Source organism: Vitis vinifera, chromosome 3 (assembly GCF_030704535.1).
Source record: "Vitis vinifera cultivar Pinot Noir 40024 chromosome 3, ASM3070453v1".
Lineage (NCBI taxonomy): Eukaryota > Viridiplantae > Streptophyta > Magnoliopsida > Vitales > Vitaceae > Vitis > Vitis vinifera.
The window spans coordinates 18,958,003-18,975,195 of record NC_081807.1 but is presented as its reverse complement, the minus strand read 5'-3'; the positions used below and the strand labels follow the sequence as shown (position 1 = coordinate 18,975,195).

The 17,193-nt window shown below is 35.4% G+C and overlaps 1 protein-coding gene across 3 annotated transcripts; it reads left to right on the top strand.

Annotated features, from left to right (window-relative positions):
* The first annotated feature begins 1,823 nt into the window (after positions 1 to 1,823).
* LOC100258174 (polyadenylate-binding protein 2) lies at positions 1,824 to 16,924 on the top strand. Of its 3 annotated transcripts, none has more exons than XM_002273105.5 (6): positions 1,824 to 1,948; positions 2,030 to 2,111; positions 8,540 to 8,595; positions 16,021 to 16,212; positions 16,341 to 16,453; positions 16,579 to 16,924. In XM_002273105.5, exons 1-6 carry the CDS (start codon positions 1,901 to 1,903, stop codon positions 16,625 to 16,627), a joined length of 540 nt encoding a protein of 179 aa, XP_002273141.1. In that variant the 5' UTR covers positions 1,824 to 1,900; the 3' UTR covers positions 16,628 to 16,924. The 3 variants fall into 3 exon arrangements, with proteins under 3 accessions (XP_002273141.1, XP_002273112.1, XP_059592038.1); XM_002273076.5 differs by having other exon boundaries at positions 8,519 to 8,595; XM_059736055.1 differs by having other exon boundaries at positions 8,519 to 8,595; positions 16,341 to 16,924.
* The last annotated feature ends 269 nt before the right edge of the window (positions 16,925 to 17,193 follow it).

The window sequence follows — 17,193 nt, the reverse complement described above, 5'->3', positions numbered from 1 at the left end:
CTAATCAAGAAGTCACAAAAAGGGTTTTTTTTTTTTTTCATTTTTAAAATAAGTTAAAATAAATGTTGACTCTAAATTTAAAATAAAATAAAATAAAATTTTCATATTTTTAAGTCTTGTCATCAAATAGGAATGCACGTGAAAAATATAAATCCACAAAATTTCAATATACAAATAATTATTTTTTTATCAAAATAAATAAACATAATAAGATTAAGTATTATTACCATGTAAACATATAGAAAAAAAAAACACTAGAAAAGCATTATTCAAACCAAACACAACCTAATTATTAAAATTAATTTTCAAACATTAAAATCTAACTCTCTAAAATTACCATAATAAATTTTAATTTATCTATATAATCAAATATGATTAGATAATATATTTGATATAAATAAATATTATTTACTAATTAATATCATATTCTTAATTGAATTATTAATATATCATGTCATTTTATGTATGTACACACAGATTTCGTAAAGGTCTTACAATATAAGCAAAATAATAAAAATATATATGAAACAAAATATTTATTAAAATTGATAAATTGTGTGGTATAATCTTTGTGATAATATTCTTTTACAAAAGAATATATCCCTTTAATTCTTTCACCTTGATCACAATTTGGAAGACGATGATGAAAATGCTTATTTGATTTTAGAGATCAATTGAGGGTTATAAGTGACTTGTTCTCACATGAACTTGTTGAAAGGCGAAAATTGCGGGTGTAGCATTTATGTTGTTTCTTGGACTTGTAGGGAGGCTTTGCAATACTTTTTCTTCTTAGTGAAGTCTCTTTTCCAGTGTAGAGTCATTTTACCAATCCGAAAAAATCCTCTTATGGAAAGAAGTCATTTCTATTTATAGGTGAAATAAGTGGATTCTCCAAGATTTAATTGCTTAATTTTAACAGCTTCTCTTATTCATTAAGGAAATTTGCCAATAATATTTATTTATTATTTATTCTCTTTTAACTTCAATTGGAATATTTATTTCCTTTAAAAATTTGTCAACAAGAGAATTTTTTTTTCTTTACTTGCAATTGAAAAATTTTATTAGGAAGATTAAATTTTGTAGTCTTCCAAATTTCGTCATGTGTCACCTTTTTAACATATGTTGTGTGTCAAATGTATGTAGGACCTATCACTTGTCCATCTTGAATTTTGTCTAATTGGGGAGTCATATATTTTTTTTTTAAGATCAATTTAGTGATAATTTATTTCACTAAAAATTTTGATTTCTACAATATATTATTTTAATTAATTTAAGTTATTTATAAATTGTTTAAGGAAATAATTTATATCAAATTAATATTTTTTTAATATATGAATATGTCTATAGAAAACTCCAAAATCTAATTTAAATTATTTCATTAAATATAATAAAAAATAATTTATAAAAGTTTCAATTTAAAATAATAAAATTAAATCTTCATCACCACTAATTATTGTTTGAAGCATTATTTCTTTTAACCAACTCCATCTATACCACATATTGATTTATATAAAAATAATTATTTTTGAATATTTTAACATTTGTATTAAAAAATTAATTTTCAAATATTAAATCATTTCATATTTAAGGTTATCATAACAAATTTTGATTTAAATGATTTAATTGAAATAATGATAAATAAAAATTTATGTGATTATAAGAAACAAATGCATATGTTAATTTTAAATTTTATATAATAAAGTGAAACATTTGAAGATACATACATAATATTAAAAAACAAAAAACAAAAAAAAAAAAGCATCATCCACGTGCATAACACGTGTCCACCTCCTGTGACTTCTGCTATTTACGAAAAACAAGAGGCGCATAAGAAGAGAGATTGTGAAGGGTTGGAAACTTAAATAAGAAATGGTGTGAAGAAAGAGAGGGAGAGGGAGAGATGGAAAATGAAGTGGAGATGGGTGGGCCAGAGTCCCACGATGAACATGTAATGGTTGCCTTTCTCACATACTTTCTTTCTTTCTCTGTCATCACAAACCCTAATCACACCTTTTTCTGAAATTTGCAGCAAATTGAGGATTTGAATCAACGGTTGGAACAGATGATGGAGGAGAAACCCAAGGCCCACAATGACATGCCTTCTGTACAAGGTTAATCTTTATTCTTCTTCTTCTTCTTCAGTCCTCTGTTGTTCCATGCCTTCTTTTGTTACTTTTGCCAGCAATTTTTTTTATACGGTTCTGTTTGGTGGGTAAGAAAACTCAGGAAAATAAATTTTCAAATTTTGAATCTGCCATTTTTCCATCATTGAGCTGTGTTTGGCTTATATGTAAAACTTTAGTTGCCCAGCATTGTTTTTTAATGATCCTGTTTGGTAGATAAGAAAACTAGGCAAAAGGAAGAAGAAAGATTAAAACTTTGAAAAGTCCATTTTCCATTATTTGGAAGTATTTAGTTTAGTTGGGTTGAAAAAGTTGTCACCCAGGATTGTTGTTTTATGATTCTGTATGGTACATAAGATCATTAGGGAAAAGAAAAATGAAAAATTAAAACTTTGAATCGCCCATTTTCAATTATTGTTTGGCTTAGTTGAGCTGACACTTTTGTTACCCAGTATTGTTTTTTCATGATTATTTTGGTAGACAAGAAAACCAGGGAAAAGAAAAATAAAAAATCAGAACCTTGAATCTTCCATTTTTCCATTACTGAGAAGTGTTTGGCGTAGTTGAGTTGAAAATTTTGTCATCCAGTATGTTTTTTTTATGATTCTGTTTGGTAGATAAGAAAACTATGGAAAAGAAAAGGAACAGTTACAATTTTTTATTAAAATTTTTTATCTTCAACTTTTTCATTATTAGGCAGTATCTAGCTTAGTTGAGTTGAGTTTCTTGTTACTGTTACCAGTAATTGTTTTTTTAATGTTCTGTTTGATTCATGAGAAAATTAGGGAAAAGAAAAAGTGGATTTTGAATGTTCAAGTTTTTCATTATTCTGTAGTATTTCCCTTGGTTGAGTTGAGTTTCTTGTTACTTTTACCAGTAATTATTTGTTTTATGATTATGTTTGGTCGACAAGAAATATTGGAAAAAGGTAAAAAAAAAAAGAAAAAAAAAATTGAATATTCCATGTTTCATGATTGAGCAGTATTTGGCTTAGTTGATTAGGCTTCTTACTTTTTTCTCTTTTCTTCTCACTCCTTTCTCTTAGCAACCAAATGGAGGGCCACTCTCTGTTCGGAACAATAAAATTTTAATTAATGGAAAGGGAAGGAAAAGGAAAAAACAGCAATTAGATTTGGCTTGGTTTGGCATCTTGGGCAAATAGGATTGCGATGATAATTGCTGGAACCAGTAGCAGCGAGAGTGAAGCAATAATTGAAAGAGACAATTCAAATCTTTGGATGAATATATTGCCTTACAATGATATTCTGTAGCTTGTTGTTACCTATCAAAAAAAATATTCTGTAGCTTGTTGTTAAAATTTTTTAGGATTATTGACTGATAGTACTCAACAAAGTGAAGAAACTACCATAAGAGAGAGAGAGAGAGAGAGAGAGTTGTGATGAGGATTGTTTGTAGGAAACTAAGTTTTCCCTCTTATGTTATAATGAATTCAACCTTCCATGCTCAATCTTTTTCAGGAAATTGAAAGCTTTAAAAAGATTCACCAAATCATGAAGTCCGTTCTGTCCATAAATACCATTCATTCCAACTACTAATTCCAACCTTTCCTTTATCACCAAAATCCTCAATTCCAAATGCAGTTTGGTTGTATATTTTTTGCAGAGATGAGTATTGATGTAGCCATCATATAATCTCATATCTTGTCAATATATTTTGATTTACCTTTTTGAAATGTATTAAATCAGAAGTTTACGTAACTAAAACCTTTTGTTCTTTTGTTATTTTTTGTCCACATAATTGAGCATTTATTTTATTTTATTTAATTAATTATTTATTTTTGTGGGGTGAGGGTTGGAGGATGGAGAGTTGTTCTAGATGTTGAATTAGTTGTATTTATTTTGAGGTATTGAGTAGTATTTTGGTTAAAAGAATACTGTGTTTGGCCTACCATTTAGCTTTGTGATGGCTATACGAGTGATTGGAAAAGGTGGGATGATTGCCTTCTTTTCATTAGTTTGTCTTTTTGAAAGCAAAGGTTCTGAAGCTGAATATCAGAGTTTTTCTCCTTCAAGGACTTGGGTCAATCAGTCTCATGTGAGCTTCCTTTGCTAGTGGTTGGGACTGGCAATGGCTTTAGTTAGCAATGAGGCATTTGGTTTTGAAATTGTGTTGATGGCTTATGGAGTATATTCACTTGCCCATGCACTCATGCTTTGCCAAACAGTCAAGTTCAATTTCTGTCCCAAAAGACCACTAGGTTCTCCATTTTGTAGTTCCTTGCAATATGATGGTGCTTATAGGTTTTAAGAAAGTGAAGATTGGAAATCGCCTTCATTTTGATGCATTTGCTTTGTTTGGTACTTAGGCAAAAATAGAATATAGAACTATCCATCTCGATTCTATTAGGACCAACACGATAATGATTTGAGATTGGCTTTAGATTAAATGAGCAGTATGTCTCACCCTAGGTTGGTGATGGACTCCAAATCTGTCTCAGCTTTCCCTTCCTTGAGGTGTTGTTCATTTTTTGACCTTCCTGATAGGAGCGCCTTCATTGAGCTTTGGAAGTTGTAAAAACTCTCACCAAATCCTTTGAATTCCCTTGATTTCAAATATTGGCATTGCTAGCTTCAGTTAATTTTTTCTGTCTGCCCAAATCCCTTGATTCCAAGCATAGTTTTAATTATATTTAGAATTAAAATAGTTTTTCTTATAGTATATCTTACCAACATCTCTTTTGTAATGTGCATTTTTTTGGAAGGTTTTCATTAGTGCAGAACTATTGTTTTTAACACAGTTTATATGTATGTTTGAGAAGAAATCTTTGTGGGACAATGCATATTCTAGATGTGATCTTGTGGTGTTTTAACTATTTTTTTTATAGGTAAATTAGGAGGATATATTAAAAGCGCTTGCAAATTGGCACAACAGAGTACACACTGAAGTACAAAAAAGGCCAAAGGGCAAGCAAAAGGGAGAGAGAGAAAAGAGAAAGCAAACACTAACCACCCTAACTAATCGACTTAACCCAAGCACAAAACAAAACTCTCGACTAGCCTCAAAAAACAGGTTCTATATCCCCAATGCTTCTTCCCCTTTCCTTGACAGTGATCGGAGACCCATAATTCACTGAACATTCTAGTTTACAAATTTCCCTCTTAAAACGGGAAGCCAAGGGGATAATCCTCTTTTCGCCTGAGACCTTAACTCCACACCCTTTTCTTTACTCCAATTTCTGGAGCAGGGAACTGATCTCCTTTTCAAACCCCTCAACATGTAACCCTAAAAGCCTACTGAACTTGAAAAAATTACTAGGGAGACTATCCAAAACCTCCTCCGGAACGCAACTGAGTTCCAAGGCCTTAGGTGGCTCCACCTCCTTAGCCAAAGCTACCACCTCCTTGCCTGAAGGGTCCTTTTCAGCATTTTCCAAAAACTCCAACAAATTACCATTTTGAAACAACATCCTTAGCAACCGATTTCCTGGGTCCAAAAGCCCTAAAGAAGAGAGTGGGGCGATCCTTGGAAACTTGTTAGCCTTCGCCACGAGGGCTTTGTTAGTGAACGCCACGCAGGAACTCGCTGAGACTAACTTTGGCAACGCCTCAAGCCCCACATGCCCATCTTCAATGCAATTGAACTCCATCATTGCCTTGGTCTCTACAAAGAAAGCCCTTCCTTTGAGAAAACCCTAGAGAGTCCTCTCCCTTAACCAAATCCAAGAAGCAACAATCCCCACTTAAACAGACTAAACCCACCTCCCTTGTCGTACAAGACTTTCCTTGGGCCTGGCCCACTCTTAAATCCTTCCTCGCTTCATTAACTGAAGTTCTGAAGTAGTGGGTCCACCAAGGCCTTAAGCCTAGGTAAAAGCACGACCATTGGGTCCCTAACTCAGCCCCACTAAAGGTGCCCTTAGCACAAAGTTCCACCAAACAAGCCCCTCTTACTCCAGTTGTACACCTCACACCACTTCCTTGGACATCCCCTCCTCCTGCAGCTTCTGTGGAACTGGTGCAATGGAAAGTTTGTTTCGAAACAAAACAAAAAAGCACTCGAGAAAAAACAGAAAGATCACAATAGGATCTGAAAATTAGGGAATAATTATGATAAATTATATTGAATTAATTCTAACAATTACAATAAACCTTTAAATAATGTTTGTAATGCAAAAATAAAGAAAATAACTGAAATAGGAAACTAATGATGAACTTAAATAGAACTAATGATGAATTTAAAATAGAAACTAATAATGATCGTGTGCTACATCAAGAACAGTGATTTGCCACCTCTCCTGCCAGAGTTGTCTTGTCACAAGGCTGCAACATGTCAACACTTATAAGCTGCCAGGAGAGCCCTTCCTTTCCCACTCCCACTCCAGTGTGTGGATCACCCTCCACACCTCTCTCTACCTCCAACTTGCAAGAATCACTATTACCGCTTCTCTGAGCCCCCAAAGAAAAGTTGGGTGGGGCTTCCCACCACAATTGTAAGGGAAAACTGGAGGATCCCACTACCACTTGCAGTGAGTTGGGCTTGGCTCTCCCATCAGCCCTAACCAAAATACTCACCCATTGGAGATGAGACAAAAGCGTTGTGTCTTCGTCCGCAATGACAAAACCCCCACAATAATGCCCTAGTTTCTTATGCACCTCCCAACTCCATAAATACAAGGGTAGACCCAACACCCTCACCCATACTTCCTTGGCAAATCCCCCTTTAAGCAAACGCCCAACTTCAAGAGTCCACTTTACTAGATGCAATACCTTGTCCTTGAGTCTTCTAGATCCTCTTGCAAGCATCCTCTTTGCCTCGAAGCTCTCATCAAAGTCAAGCAAGAACAATTTTCCCCCCAAGACTAAGATCTTCACCCCATTTTTTAAATACCAAAGTTTGTCACCACACTTTCCAAGGAAAAAAAAAATCTAGAAATGGGTCTAAATCTTCAAACCACCCCACCAAACACGTTCTCAACTACTCCCTACTCTTCAGCCTCACTCTCCCCCGGTTGTAGACAAACGGCATCTCCCACCACGCCCAGATCCTTCCTAACTACCTCTGCAAAAGACCTGCTAACGGCTCCCTCCTTTTGAATACTCCTTGCCTTTGAAAGGGTGACCACTCCCCTAATCTCAACTGAGGGAATTACTCCTAGACTACGAAGCTTCTCCGCCAAAGTTGACCACCCCTGTGGAAGCCCCTCCTTTCAAGGAAGATCAGCGAAAACCTCTTTGCCTCATCAGTCACCACCAAACAAAAGAAGAAACTCCCTGCTCTATTCGACCGATGCTCCAACTTGAACTTCCTCCTGCCCTTTTCCCATGCTTTACTCCACCTCATCAAGTCTTCATCTCTACAGCGAATCTCCACCCCTTCCAATAAGCAGCGTAAGCTCAAATCTCCAAACCTAATCCAGGTTGAAAGATCTCTCCCTCTTTCCTCAATAACAGCTCTCAACTCCCCCCCAGCTGCGCCCCCCAACTTCTACCGAACAAAAGACTTGGAGTCCACTATGAACCAACAGCGATCTCCCCTCGCCACTGCACCCTGCATCTTTTCTTCTCCTTCTTCCATATCAAATGTTCAGGATCTCTTTTTTCCTTTTTGTGGAAACTTTTCTATGTTCAATTCTTTGCTGATCATATAACTTCATAAAGATCTTGTTTCTTGTGGTGTTTTGAATATTGAGGCATTGAGTGTATTCAAGTTGGAAGCAAACAGGATATGGTAGTTGACCTGGAAAAGGTTGGATGAATATCAAAGCTCTTTTCCCTCGTTGTTTCGTGTGAATGAAGGTTTAGAAACTACTGAGTTATGCATATTATTTTGCTCCTTGAAGAACCATTAATTCATCACTTTCATGTGAGCTTTATTGTGGGTTGTTAGGGGTGCATATTTGCAGATGCTTTGCTGAATGGTCAAGTTTGAATTAAAAAGGCCAACTCCTAGCTCCCCTTTTCTGATGGAATTGATAGCAAGATAACATCCATTATGGATTCTAGGACAGTAAAGAATGGAAACCACTTGCATTTAATGCATTTTTTTTTCTAAAGAATGGAAAGCATTATCCATCTTGATCCTATTAGTATCAGCCCCTAGATGAGTTCTGGATTAAATTAGCAATATTATACAACTAAGTTGGGTTTGGAATAGCTTAGATTATACAGCATTTATTTATTTATTTTCATTAAAATTGGATGATGGGAAAATGGGATGAAAGATGATGAACAAAATAACTTTGAAAAGACAGCTGCAAATTTATCTTTTTTGTTTGTTTTCTTGAATGAGTAGTTTTATGATGCTTCTATTTTTTATTATTGTTATTATTATTTTTTTTGTTTCTGAGCTGCTTAGCTAGTAAGATGGTAAAAAATAAATAGATGGATAAGTTATGCTTGCTCTTCCCCCCTCATTGTTTCTTATCTGCAACTTAGATCCTGCTGCTGCTGCTGCAGCTGCCGCACAGGCAAGCAGGGAGGAGGTAGATTCTCGATCAGTGTTTGTTGGTAATGTGAGGCTCTTTCTCCTTATTTAGTCTATGGCTTACCATTTAAATATATGAAACATCATTTTGGTAGGATTTCCTAGCTTTTGTGGATTTCTGTTAGTGGTCGTGGTTGGTATTATACAGTAGTGTCTTTGATGGCTATTGCCTAAACGCAAATTTCATGATTCTCTTTGTTTAATTTGATTTCAATTATCAATGAAAGAAGTTATGTTTGTTTTAGATTCTGGAAATACCATATCACATGTCATGCTTGTTTTATTAATGTAAACTTGTTATGGCTCGGTGGGAGTTTCTCCAAATGGTGGTGTACATGCTCATACATGTATGCCAATGCCTATAAATGGCTTTGTGTGAATCTAGTCATCTTATGTAGAAATGTACATAATACATATATAATTCAAATTATTAAGAGAAAACACTTAATATTTGCACTACATTAATGAATTATGAAATATATTTGTAGAGTCAATTACTTTAAAAAAAACAAAATTACTTGAAAACAAGAATAGTCAATTTTTTAAATGAAGAATATGCTAGCACTTTCAATTTGTGACTTGAGCAAGAAGCTGTTAGGATTTATTCTTCTAGACCTTTGTATGCTAATTTTGTAGTGTTTCTTTTCCATTTCACACAGAACTGTGCAAGCTACTACATGTAAGAACTGCCCCTCAATGCCTTCTTCTTCACTCATGAGGTTTTAAATTCCATGGTGGCACAGGAAGACCTTTGAGTACTATTGACCTAAGAAGTGTTTTGGTAAACTTTGCAGTTGGAATGCCCTTTCATATATATCTAGATGGTTTTTATGATTGAAACAATTTTAGTTTCTATTTTTTTAATAAAATTATAAAAATGCTCAAAAAGAGTTGCAAACTAAGTGTCTATGATTTTTATAAGACATGCAAAAATGAGAAAAGGAAAAGAAAGCAAAAATGAAAAGTTATTCTTGAATCTTTATGGAAGTCATGATCTGAAGGATTGTAACACAATCTCAAGCTTCCCTGCTTGTCAATTTAGTGCCCTCAGAAATAGTTTTTATATCTGAAGCTTTTATTGAGTTAGCTCAAGGGCCTGCCAGGATAGATGTGGTTCTATCATGAGAGAACTGCATGTCTTGCAAAATTAAGAGTGAGAAGAGTAATCTTCTTTAGGAGGTTCTGGCAACTATGTAGTGGATGACCATGCAGCAAAATTCTCTATGTAGATCACCTTATTTGTAGATAATGGGTAATCCCTGACAATTTTTCAGGTATAAGTTGGGAACCACTTTTTTATCCATTGTCTAGTAGCACGTGAGCTTTGGAACTTTGTCTCTCTATCTTCAATGCTAGTTGGGTTCCTCCCAGAGCAGTGGATGATCTCTTGAGGGGGAGGAGGCATACTAAACCTAAATAATCCTTCAAAGGCCTGGAACATGGCTTCCTTTGGGCTTTTTCATTTGTGTATTCCAGTGCAGTGGAGGCTGATCTGACCAAGTTGACTTTAAAGGGAGCTTTTTGTATTCTATGTTTGCTACTTTCAAAAGTGGTTTGTGATATCTTGAGAGATTGGTGGCATATTGGTATATTAGGTTAAATATTTGTGCTTTAAAGGTTTCAAATGTGGCTTTTGTTGTGCATTTTACTGAGCATTACAGTTTATTCATAGAATATTTGAAGATACAAAGAGTTAGTTGTAACATTAAATTAGCGATTATACCACCATTAAAATTTACTAGTTAATTTACTGTAGGGATCCAAACTAAGTTATCATCAACATTTCTGAGATTTTCTTGAGAGATGATGAAACATTTGAATTTATTCATAATTCTGAAATTATATAACTGTGACTAGATGGGACTACCAGATGGAAACGCTGATCCAATATCCGTTGCTCTATCCTCCTTGACTTACACCTATAAACCTATACTCAGTTGAGCAGAGTGGACACTTATGTCAAACTGTCAAACTATTGAGGATGTGTCTGCTGTTCATTAGTTGTGTGTGTATTTTACCTGAAGGGAAATCTTTGTTGTTTAGATCTGCAGGTTTTCTTCTTTGTCTCCTTGCAGAAAGGGGAAGTAGAAGGATCTCAATCCATAACTGAATTCCTATTAGTCTCTTAAAACTTCATCAGAGATAAATGTCTAGTAAGGAAGAAGTTCTTTCTTGTTTGGGGAGAACACAATTTGTTCAACTATGGTATGTACTTCTTAGAAAAAGGAGGGATGGGGATGGCACCATGAAGCTCCATTGCTGTCTTGACTTGCACATATATACATTGTATTAGCGGCCTATTTCTTTTGTTTCCTGCCTGGGTTTCCTGTTTGTTCTCCCTTTAGCTATTTCTTAACCATTGCATTAGTTTTTGGTTGCTAAGAATTCTATTAAGTGAGATGTCGGAAATATTATTATTACATGCCTTCTATCCTGACAATCTTAAACTCATAAATTCTATGTGACTGATCTAACAAGACTGTGTTAACATATTCATATTCTTGTAGGCCGTGAGGTAAAGCTCAAGTGGCAAGGATTGGGAATGAGGATTGGGAGGTTCCTGGTTTGATTGCATGTACAATAAAAGAAAAAGTCCCCTATCAAAGCAATATGTTGTTATTCTGGTTACTTTCTGGGTTTTAAGATGTTAAAATCAAGCTTTACTAGGATAGTGTTTGTGGTAATTTAGTGTGGGTGGAGATGAGTTATGGAGGAAGGTCATCATTGGGCAGTTTGGTTAGGTGGGATACTTTGGATGGCTATTAGAAAAGGGTGGGATGCTTTTTGTACCTTGTGTACAACAGGTTTTAAACTAACTTCTGGTTGACGATAGGTATGGGAAGTCCCCTCTCATAGATCATTTTCTTAATCTATTCTCCATTGTGGTGAATCCAGAAGCTAGGATGGCAGATTGTTGGAGTATGGTGAGCAGTCAAGGTCACTGGAATCTGAGATTCATTGGGAGCCTTCATAATTCGGAGTTGGAGATGGTGGTGTTGTATTGTATTTAAGATGTGATTGTGCTTCAGAAGAGTGAGAATAAGCTTGTGGGAAATTATTTAGTGATTTTGCTTCACAGGTTATAAGTTGTTGATTCTGAAATTGAAAATTGAGGTTGCAGGGTGTGGGATTGGCCATTGAGTCGGAGACCCTTGCTTTGATAGAGGGTTTAACTCATTGAGCTTCAACAACCTTATGATGGGGGGATTTTGCATGGCAATAGCATGCATATCTCAAGTGAAATGTGGGCCACAGAAATTAGATTCATGGTCGGTGCAATTCTATTGACCTGGCAAGAGCTTTGAGTCGTCCTTCCCTTTGGACCCATAAATCAGTCAATCAATTGTGAATCTTTTGACCAAGTAATGAGCTTCTCATTTATAGCCATTTCTGGGGGAAATTTTGCCACATTGAGTTTGTAGTTTTTCTTTTCCTGTGCTTAGCTAATCCTTATCCTCGTCTTGTTTCACCATTCATCCTTCTAGAGGATAACTTGCCTTCTTGTATTGTCATATTCAAAATTTCTATGATGGTTTATTTCTTATAAAAATAGATAAATGGATAGATAATTAAATAAATAAAGTTGGTTTCTTTGTTTTGGGAGAAAATTCTCACTTTGGATTTGCTTAGAAAGGATAGGATTCTAGTCAGTTGGTGCTGTTTATGCACAATGGATGAGAATCAACCAATTATTTGCTCAAGCTGTGGGATTTCTTAGACTGTATGGGTCCCTATTCTTTTCGTTTTTTGGTGTTTATTGGATTTAGCATTACGTTAATGAAGGTTATTTTGGCCAGTTAAGAAGGCAGTTGTTTTTTCCAAAGTGGAAGGGAATAATATGGAATGTGACATTATTTATTTTGGTGTTCATAGCAGTGGAACTGTATAATCTTCTATTGTTGGATGCAGCCAGTGTTGCAATTAAAAAATAGTTCTATGAACTCTCTGTTTGTGTGCTCTAGTAGATCTGTAGTGAATGAAAGACTATACTTTATAGATTTGATTATGTGTTGTGCTGCACATAAGGCTTGGATACCCTTGTTCTCTCCTATTTGTTGGTTATACCTTCTTTGTACCTTGACTTCATCTCCCTTTTGTTAGGCACCTATTAATTTAAAGTCTAGTTTACATATCAGGGGAAGGAAGAAAAAAGAGAAAGGGCACCATTCATTTTTTATTTTTCTTTTTCTTTTCCTTTTCCTTTTTAATGCTGTCCTTGTACGTGTACAGAATGTCAACTTGACAGCTGAGATCTTGTCCTTGGATTATTGCATTTATGGGTTTTTAATGTGCAGGGGTGTTTCTCAGTTCTAGAATTCAGCTTCAACACTACCTTCTACTACAGTCAGAGGATCATGCTTCATTCTAGGAGTTCTGTGATTAAATACTGCTAGATTGGTTATAAATAATTCTGATATAAGCATAAAAATAATTGAAAGTAATAGGTTATTCATGAAATACAAGAAGAGAAAGGAGAAAGACTAAAAAAGGAACAAAAGAAACTAAGAAATACTCCTCACACCTAAAAAGGGATTGAAAGGACAGAAGAGAACTATAAGGTTTTAAGATGAGAAAAAGAAGAAAAGGGAAATAACTGGGCAAATCAGTTTCTTCATGCACAATAAATCTATGTGGGAAACAAGAGCCATTAATGAGCGTATGTACTGCAATTTCCTTAAACCATCCTCATTAATGCACAATCACCAATTTCCTTAAAAAGGTAAGCATTACCAAGAGCCATTAATGGTTGCTAGTTCCTGATGATCAGAACCTTCTGGTAACCCGAGCCATCCCTTTGTTGTGCTTCAATTTCCTTGTTCCTAAACATACATGAATATAAACACATATTAGTCATATGCATAGAACAGGACACTTTTGAAATATTTACTAAAAAAATACATATGTTCTAGTATCATATTTATCTCAACACTGAGTTTTTGAATCTCTTGTTCCAATACCAAATTCAAAAAAAAGATGATGCAAAACTGCACATGCAAAAATTCCTTTTCCAAAGAGTACCAACATCTCAGCCCCTTCACACAATTAAACACATTTTAATTTGTGAATGAAAATCACATATTGCAAACCCTAAGAAGTTCTTCTTTCATGTTGCTGTTCCTCCGTGTTGAAGAAAGCAGCCATGCCATTGAAGAAGCTCTTAAGGACCAATTCCCTGTGTCAGCAGAATCAGAGCTAAGGGAGGAGTGCACCTGTGACAAAGGTTCATTAGTTGTACTGAGCTTTTAATTGGTTGTATGAGATTTTAAAAAAATGGGTGAGCAAATTGATGGAAAAAAAAAAAGAAAAGAAAAAGAAACTAAAACTAGGCAACAAATCTACACTACATTGATATATGATAGACATTAGCAATTCCTATAACTCTATTTTGGGATATTATTGTTATTTGGGCAGGCCATTCTTATTACATTTTTTGTTTAATTTTTATTACTGGTGGGTGCGGATATTATATTCTCATTATTTTTCTTATGTTATCTTTTGATGGTGGGATGTTCTTCCAACTTATCTTTCCCATTTCCCAACTTTTAATAGTAGCAGAATGAGTGTATGTTTTGTGTGGTGAAGCAGTGCTGGATGAAGAACATGTTTTCAGGATTCAAGATATGAGGTATTTCTAGTTAAGCTGGCCTCGATGAATGATGCTCTAGCAACATTATCTCTTGCAGTGGATTGGGGTGGGTGAAGCTTTGTGATGGAGATAAGCCCAAAGCTCTCACTGCCAGTATCATCTAGAGAGAGATAATTGGGTCTAGTGCTTGCTTTATTTGGTTTCTTAGACAAAAAGATGGATGCTTTAGAAAGGGAAAACATAAAATCTTTGAAGAATTCCATATCATTACATCACAATGCTTAGGCTGTTATGTTAAACTATCCATAGTATTTCCTCAGAGAGAGTAACTTATCATCTTGTTCATCTTCATCTTAGATTAACAAAGGATGTTTTCTTTTTCTTCTTTTCTTTTGATTTCTTCTTCTTCTTCTTCTTCTTCTTCTTCTTCTTCTTCTTTATTTATTTATTTTAATTTTTTTATTTTTTGTTTATCTTGCTAATAAGAGAGATGGTGTATTCTGGAGGTTAAGGGGTTAGCTTGGTCCCCATCCCTGAGGAAAGTGCATATGGTTGGAAAGCCTCTTTGCTGAAGAGGAGAGTTAAGAGGCTGTTTTTCAGTTCAACAGGGAGGATGCTCCAGGTTCAGGCAGTTTTTCCATTGCATTTTTTTTTTTCAGGATTATTGGCCTATTTTGAGAGAGGATTTACTCCTCTTTTTTTCTTTTTTCGTTTTTTTTTTAATATTTCTTCAGTGGTTATTGCCCTAGTACCTAAGACAGGCATTCACTATGTGCATTGCACCAACCTTGAACCATCGACTGTGTGACCAGCCTTTATAAGATTATCAATGAAATTCTTTCTAAATGGGTTTAGAAAATTCTTTAGGGGATTATATCCTTTTTCAATGTACTTTTATGAAAGGTAAGACGATTCTGGGTGCAGCTCTAACATTGAATGAGTTGGTGGATGAAAAATTGCATTCTGTGAAGAAGGAGATGATGTTTAAAGTTGATTTCAAGAAAGCGGACAATCATGTTAATTGGGTCTTTTGGGTCCATGTTCTTGTATAGGAGTTTGAATCTAAATACAGGGCTTGGATTTGGGGTGTGTTTTTCCTCCATTGGTTTCACTATTCTTGTGAATGAGAAAGCAGGGAGCTTGGTTGTGGCCTCTCATGGTCTCTCTCTCAATCTATCTACTATTTTGGTGGATGTTCTAAGCAGCTAGAGAAGGTCTTCATTAAGGGATTTGAGGTGGGTAGGAATTTGATCATCATTGCCCTTCTCCAATTGGCTGATGATACAATCTTCTTCGCTAGAGCCAAGGTTGATAGGATTTCTAATAACAAACACTTTCTCTTAAGTCTTTGGTCTTTTAATGGGTCTTAAATTCTGCTTAACTTAAACAAAAGTATCCTTTCTCTCATCAGTGTCACTCAAGTACAACTAACTTGGCTTCTTCTATAGGTTAGACAAACGATTGGCTTTTGTATTCAAAGCTAAGAGGTGATACCCAGATCTTCTAGAGGTACTGCCAAGACATTTAGGATGTTTAGCAGCTCAGAAGCCTCTATTCCTTTAGGGTGTCTATAAAACTTAACTTTGATAGTTATACATTGGGGAATTCGGGTCATATGGTTATTAGGGGTGTTATTGGAGATCACACTGGTGTGGTTACTGCCTTGTTCTAAAAACTGTCAATTCTAGGTATCTTTATATGCTGAGGTTTTAGTCTTGTTGGAGAGCTTGTATGAGCTAGACCTCTTACTGTTCAAACCGGCTTCAGTTGTAAAAATTTTGATTTGACCTGTTTCGATCTTTATTAATTTTGATTTTGGTTGGCTAAAGTTGTTTCTTGGCAACAACCCTGGAACTTGATTTGCAGGTGGATTATTCTTGTACCCCTGAAGAAGTGCAGCAGCATTTCCAGGCATGCGGGACAGTGAATAGAGTCACTATCCGATCCAACAAGTATGGCCAGCCAAAAGGTTATGCTTATGTTGAATTTCTTGAAACAGAGGCTGTTCAAGAGGCACTCCTCCTGAATGAATCTGAGCTACACGGCCGCCAGTTGAAGGTCATACTATGTTTTTTCAGTTCACTTTTATCAAACAAGAGCAAATGAAAATCATTCATCGGGTTGTAGCTTCACTCTTTTCTCTTCTCCAGACAAACCTATTTTTTGTTTTTCAAATGTTATTGCAGGTATCAGCAAAGCGAACCAACGTCCCTGGGTTGAAGCAGTTTCGTCCACGACGAGTAGGCTTCCGCTCAAGGAGCACACATATGCCTCCTTATCTCTGCCCCTATGGATACGGGTATGTTTCTCTTATCCTTCCCACTTTGATTATCAATCAAAGACGACACTTCCACCGGTATTTTTCTTGGCTCACCTGTAAAACCCAGATGGTTAAGACTATTATGGATTACTCTACCATTTCAGGAAGGTTCCCAGGTTCAGGATGCCCATGCGGTACAACCCGTACTACTGAAGCTTCAGTTTTGGTCATTAAGTTTGATTAGTAGATGATAAATGGAATGGATGTATCCGAAAAATCTCCTCTCCATCCACCTTTCTTCATCTGGATGATCATCGTTTGGGGGAGACCAGTTTGAAGGATATTTCTGGTTAGGCTGAATTAAACTTTGAGATCTGGGTATGTAGTTGAGATTGATGGTGAAACAGTGTAGTTATGTTGCATTCTAATCTACCTTTTTGTTTGATGCTTCCTTTGAAGCGTTCCCTTTGTACAAATGACTCTATTGTGGGGAAAGCAGCTTCCTTTTTATCTTTGGATGTCTTTGATGAAATTATGGCCTGAATGTTGCACTTTTTCAATAAGAAAAACCGAATTCGTGGTATTTATTTCACTCGAGATTGGGTCTTTCCATCAAAGCATTTTGCCTGTGGCATATGCCCACTCTGGTTTGATGGAATGACATTGAAGTGTCTTAGTCTTTTTTTTTTTTCTACTTTTTTATTTATTTATTGTAGCGTAATTTGGTATTAAAAAAAAAAAAAAAGGTTAATGTATTTAAGAATGGTTTGAAAATAATA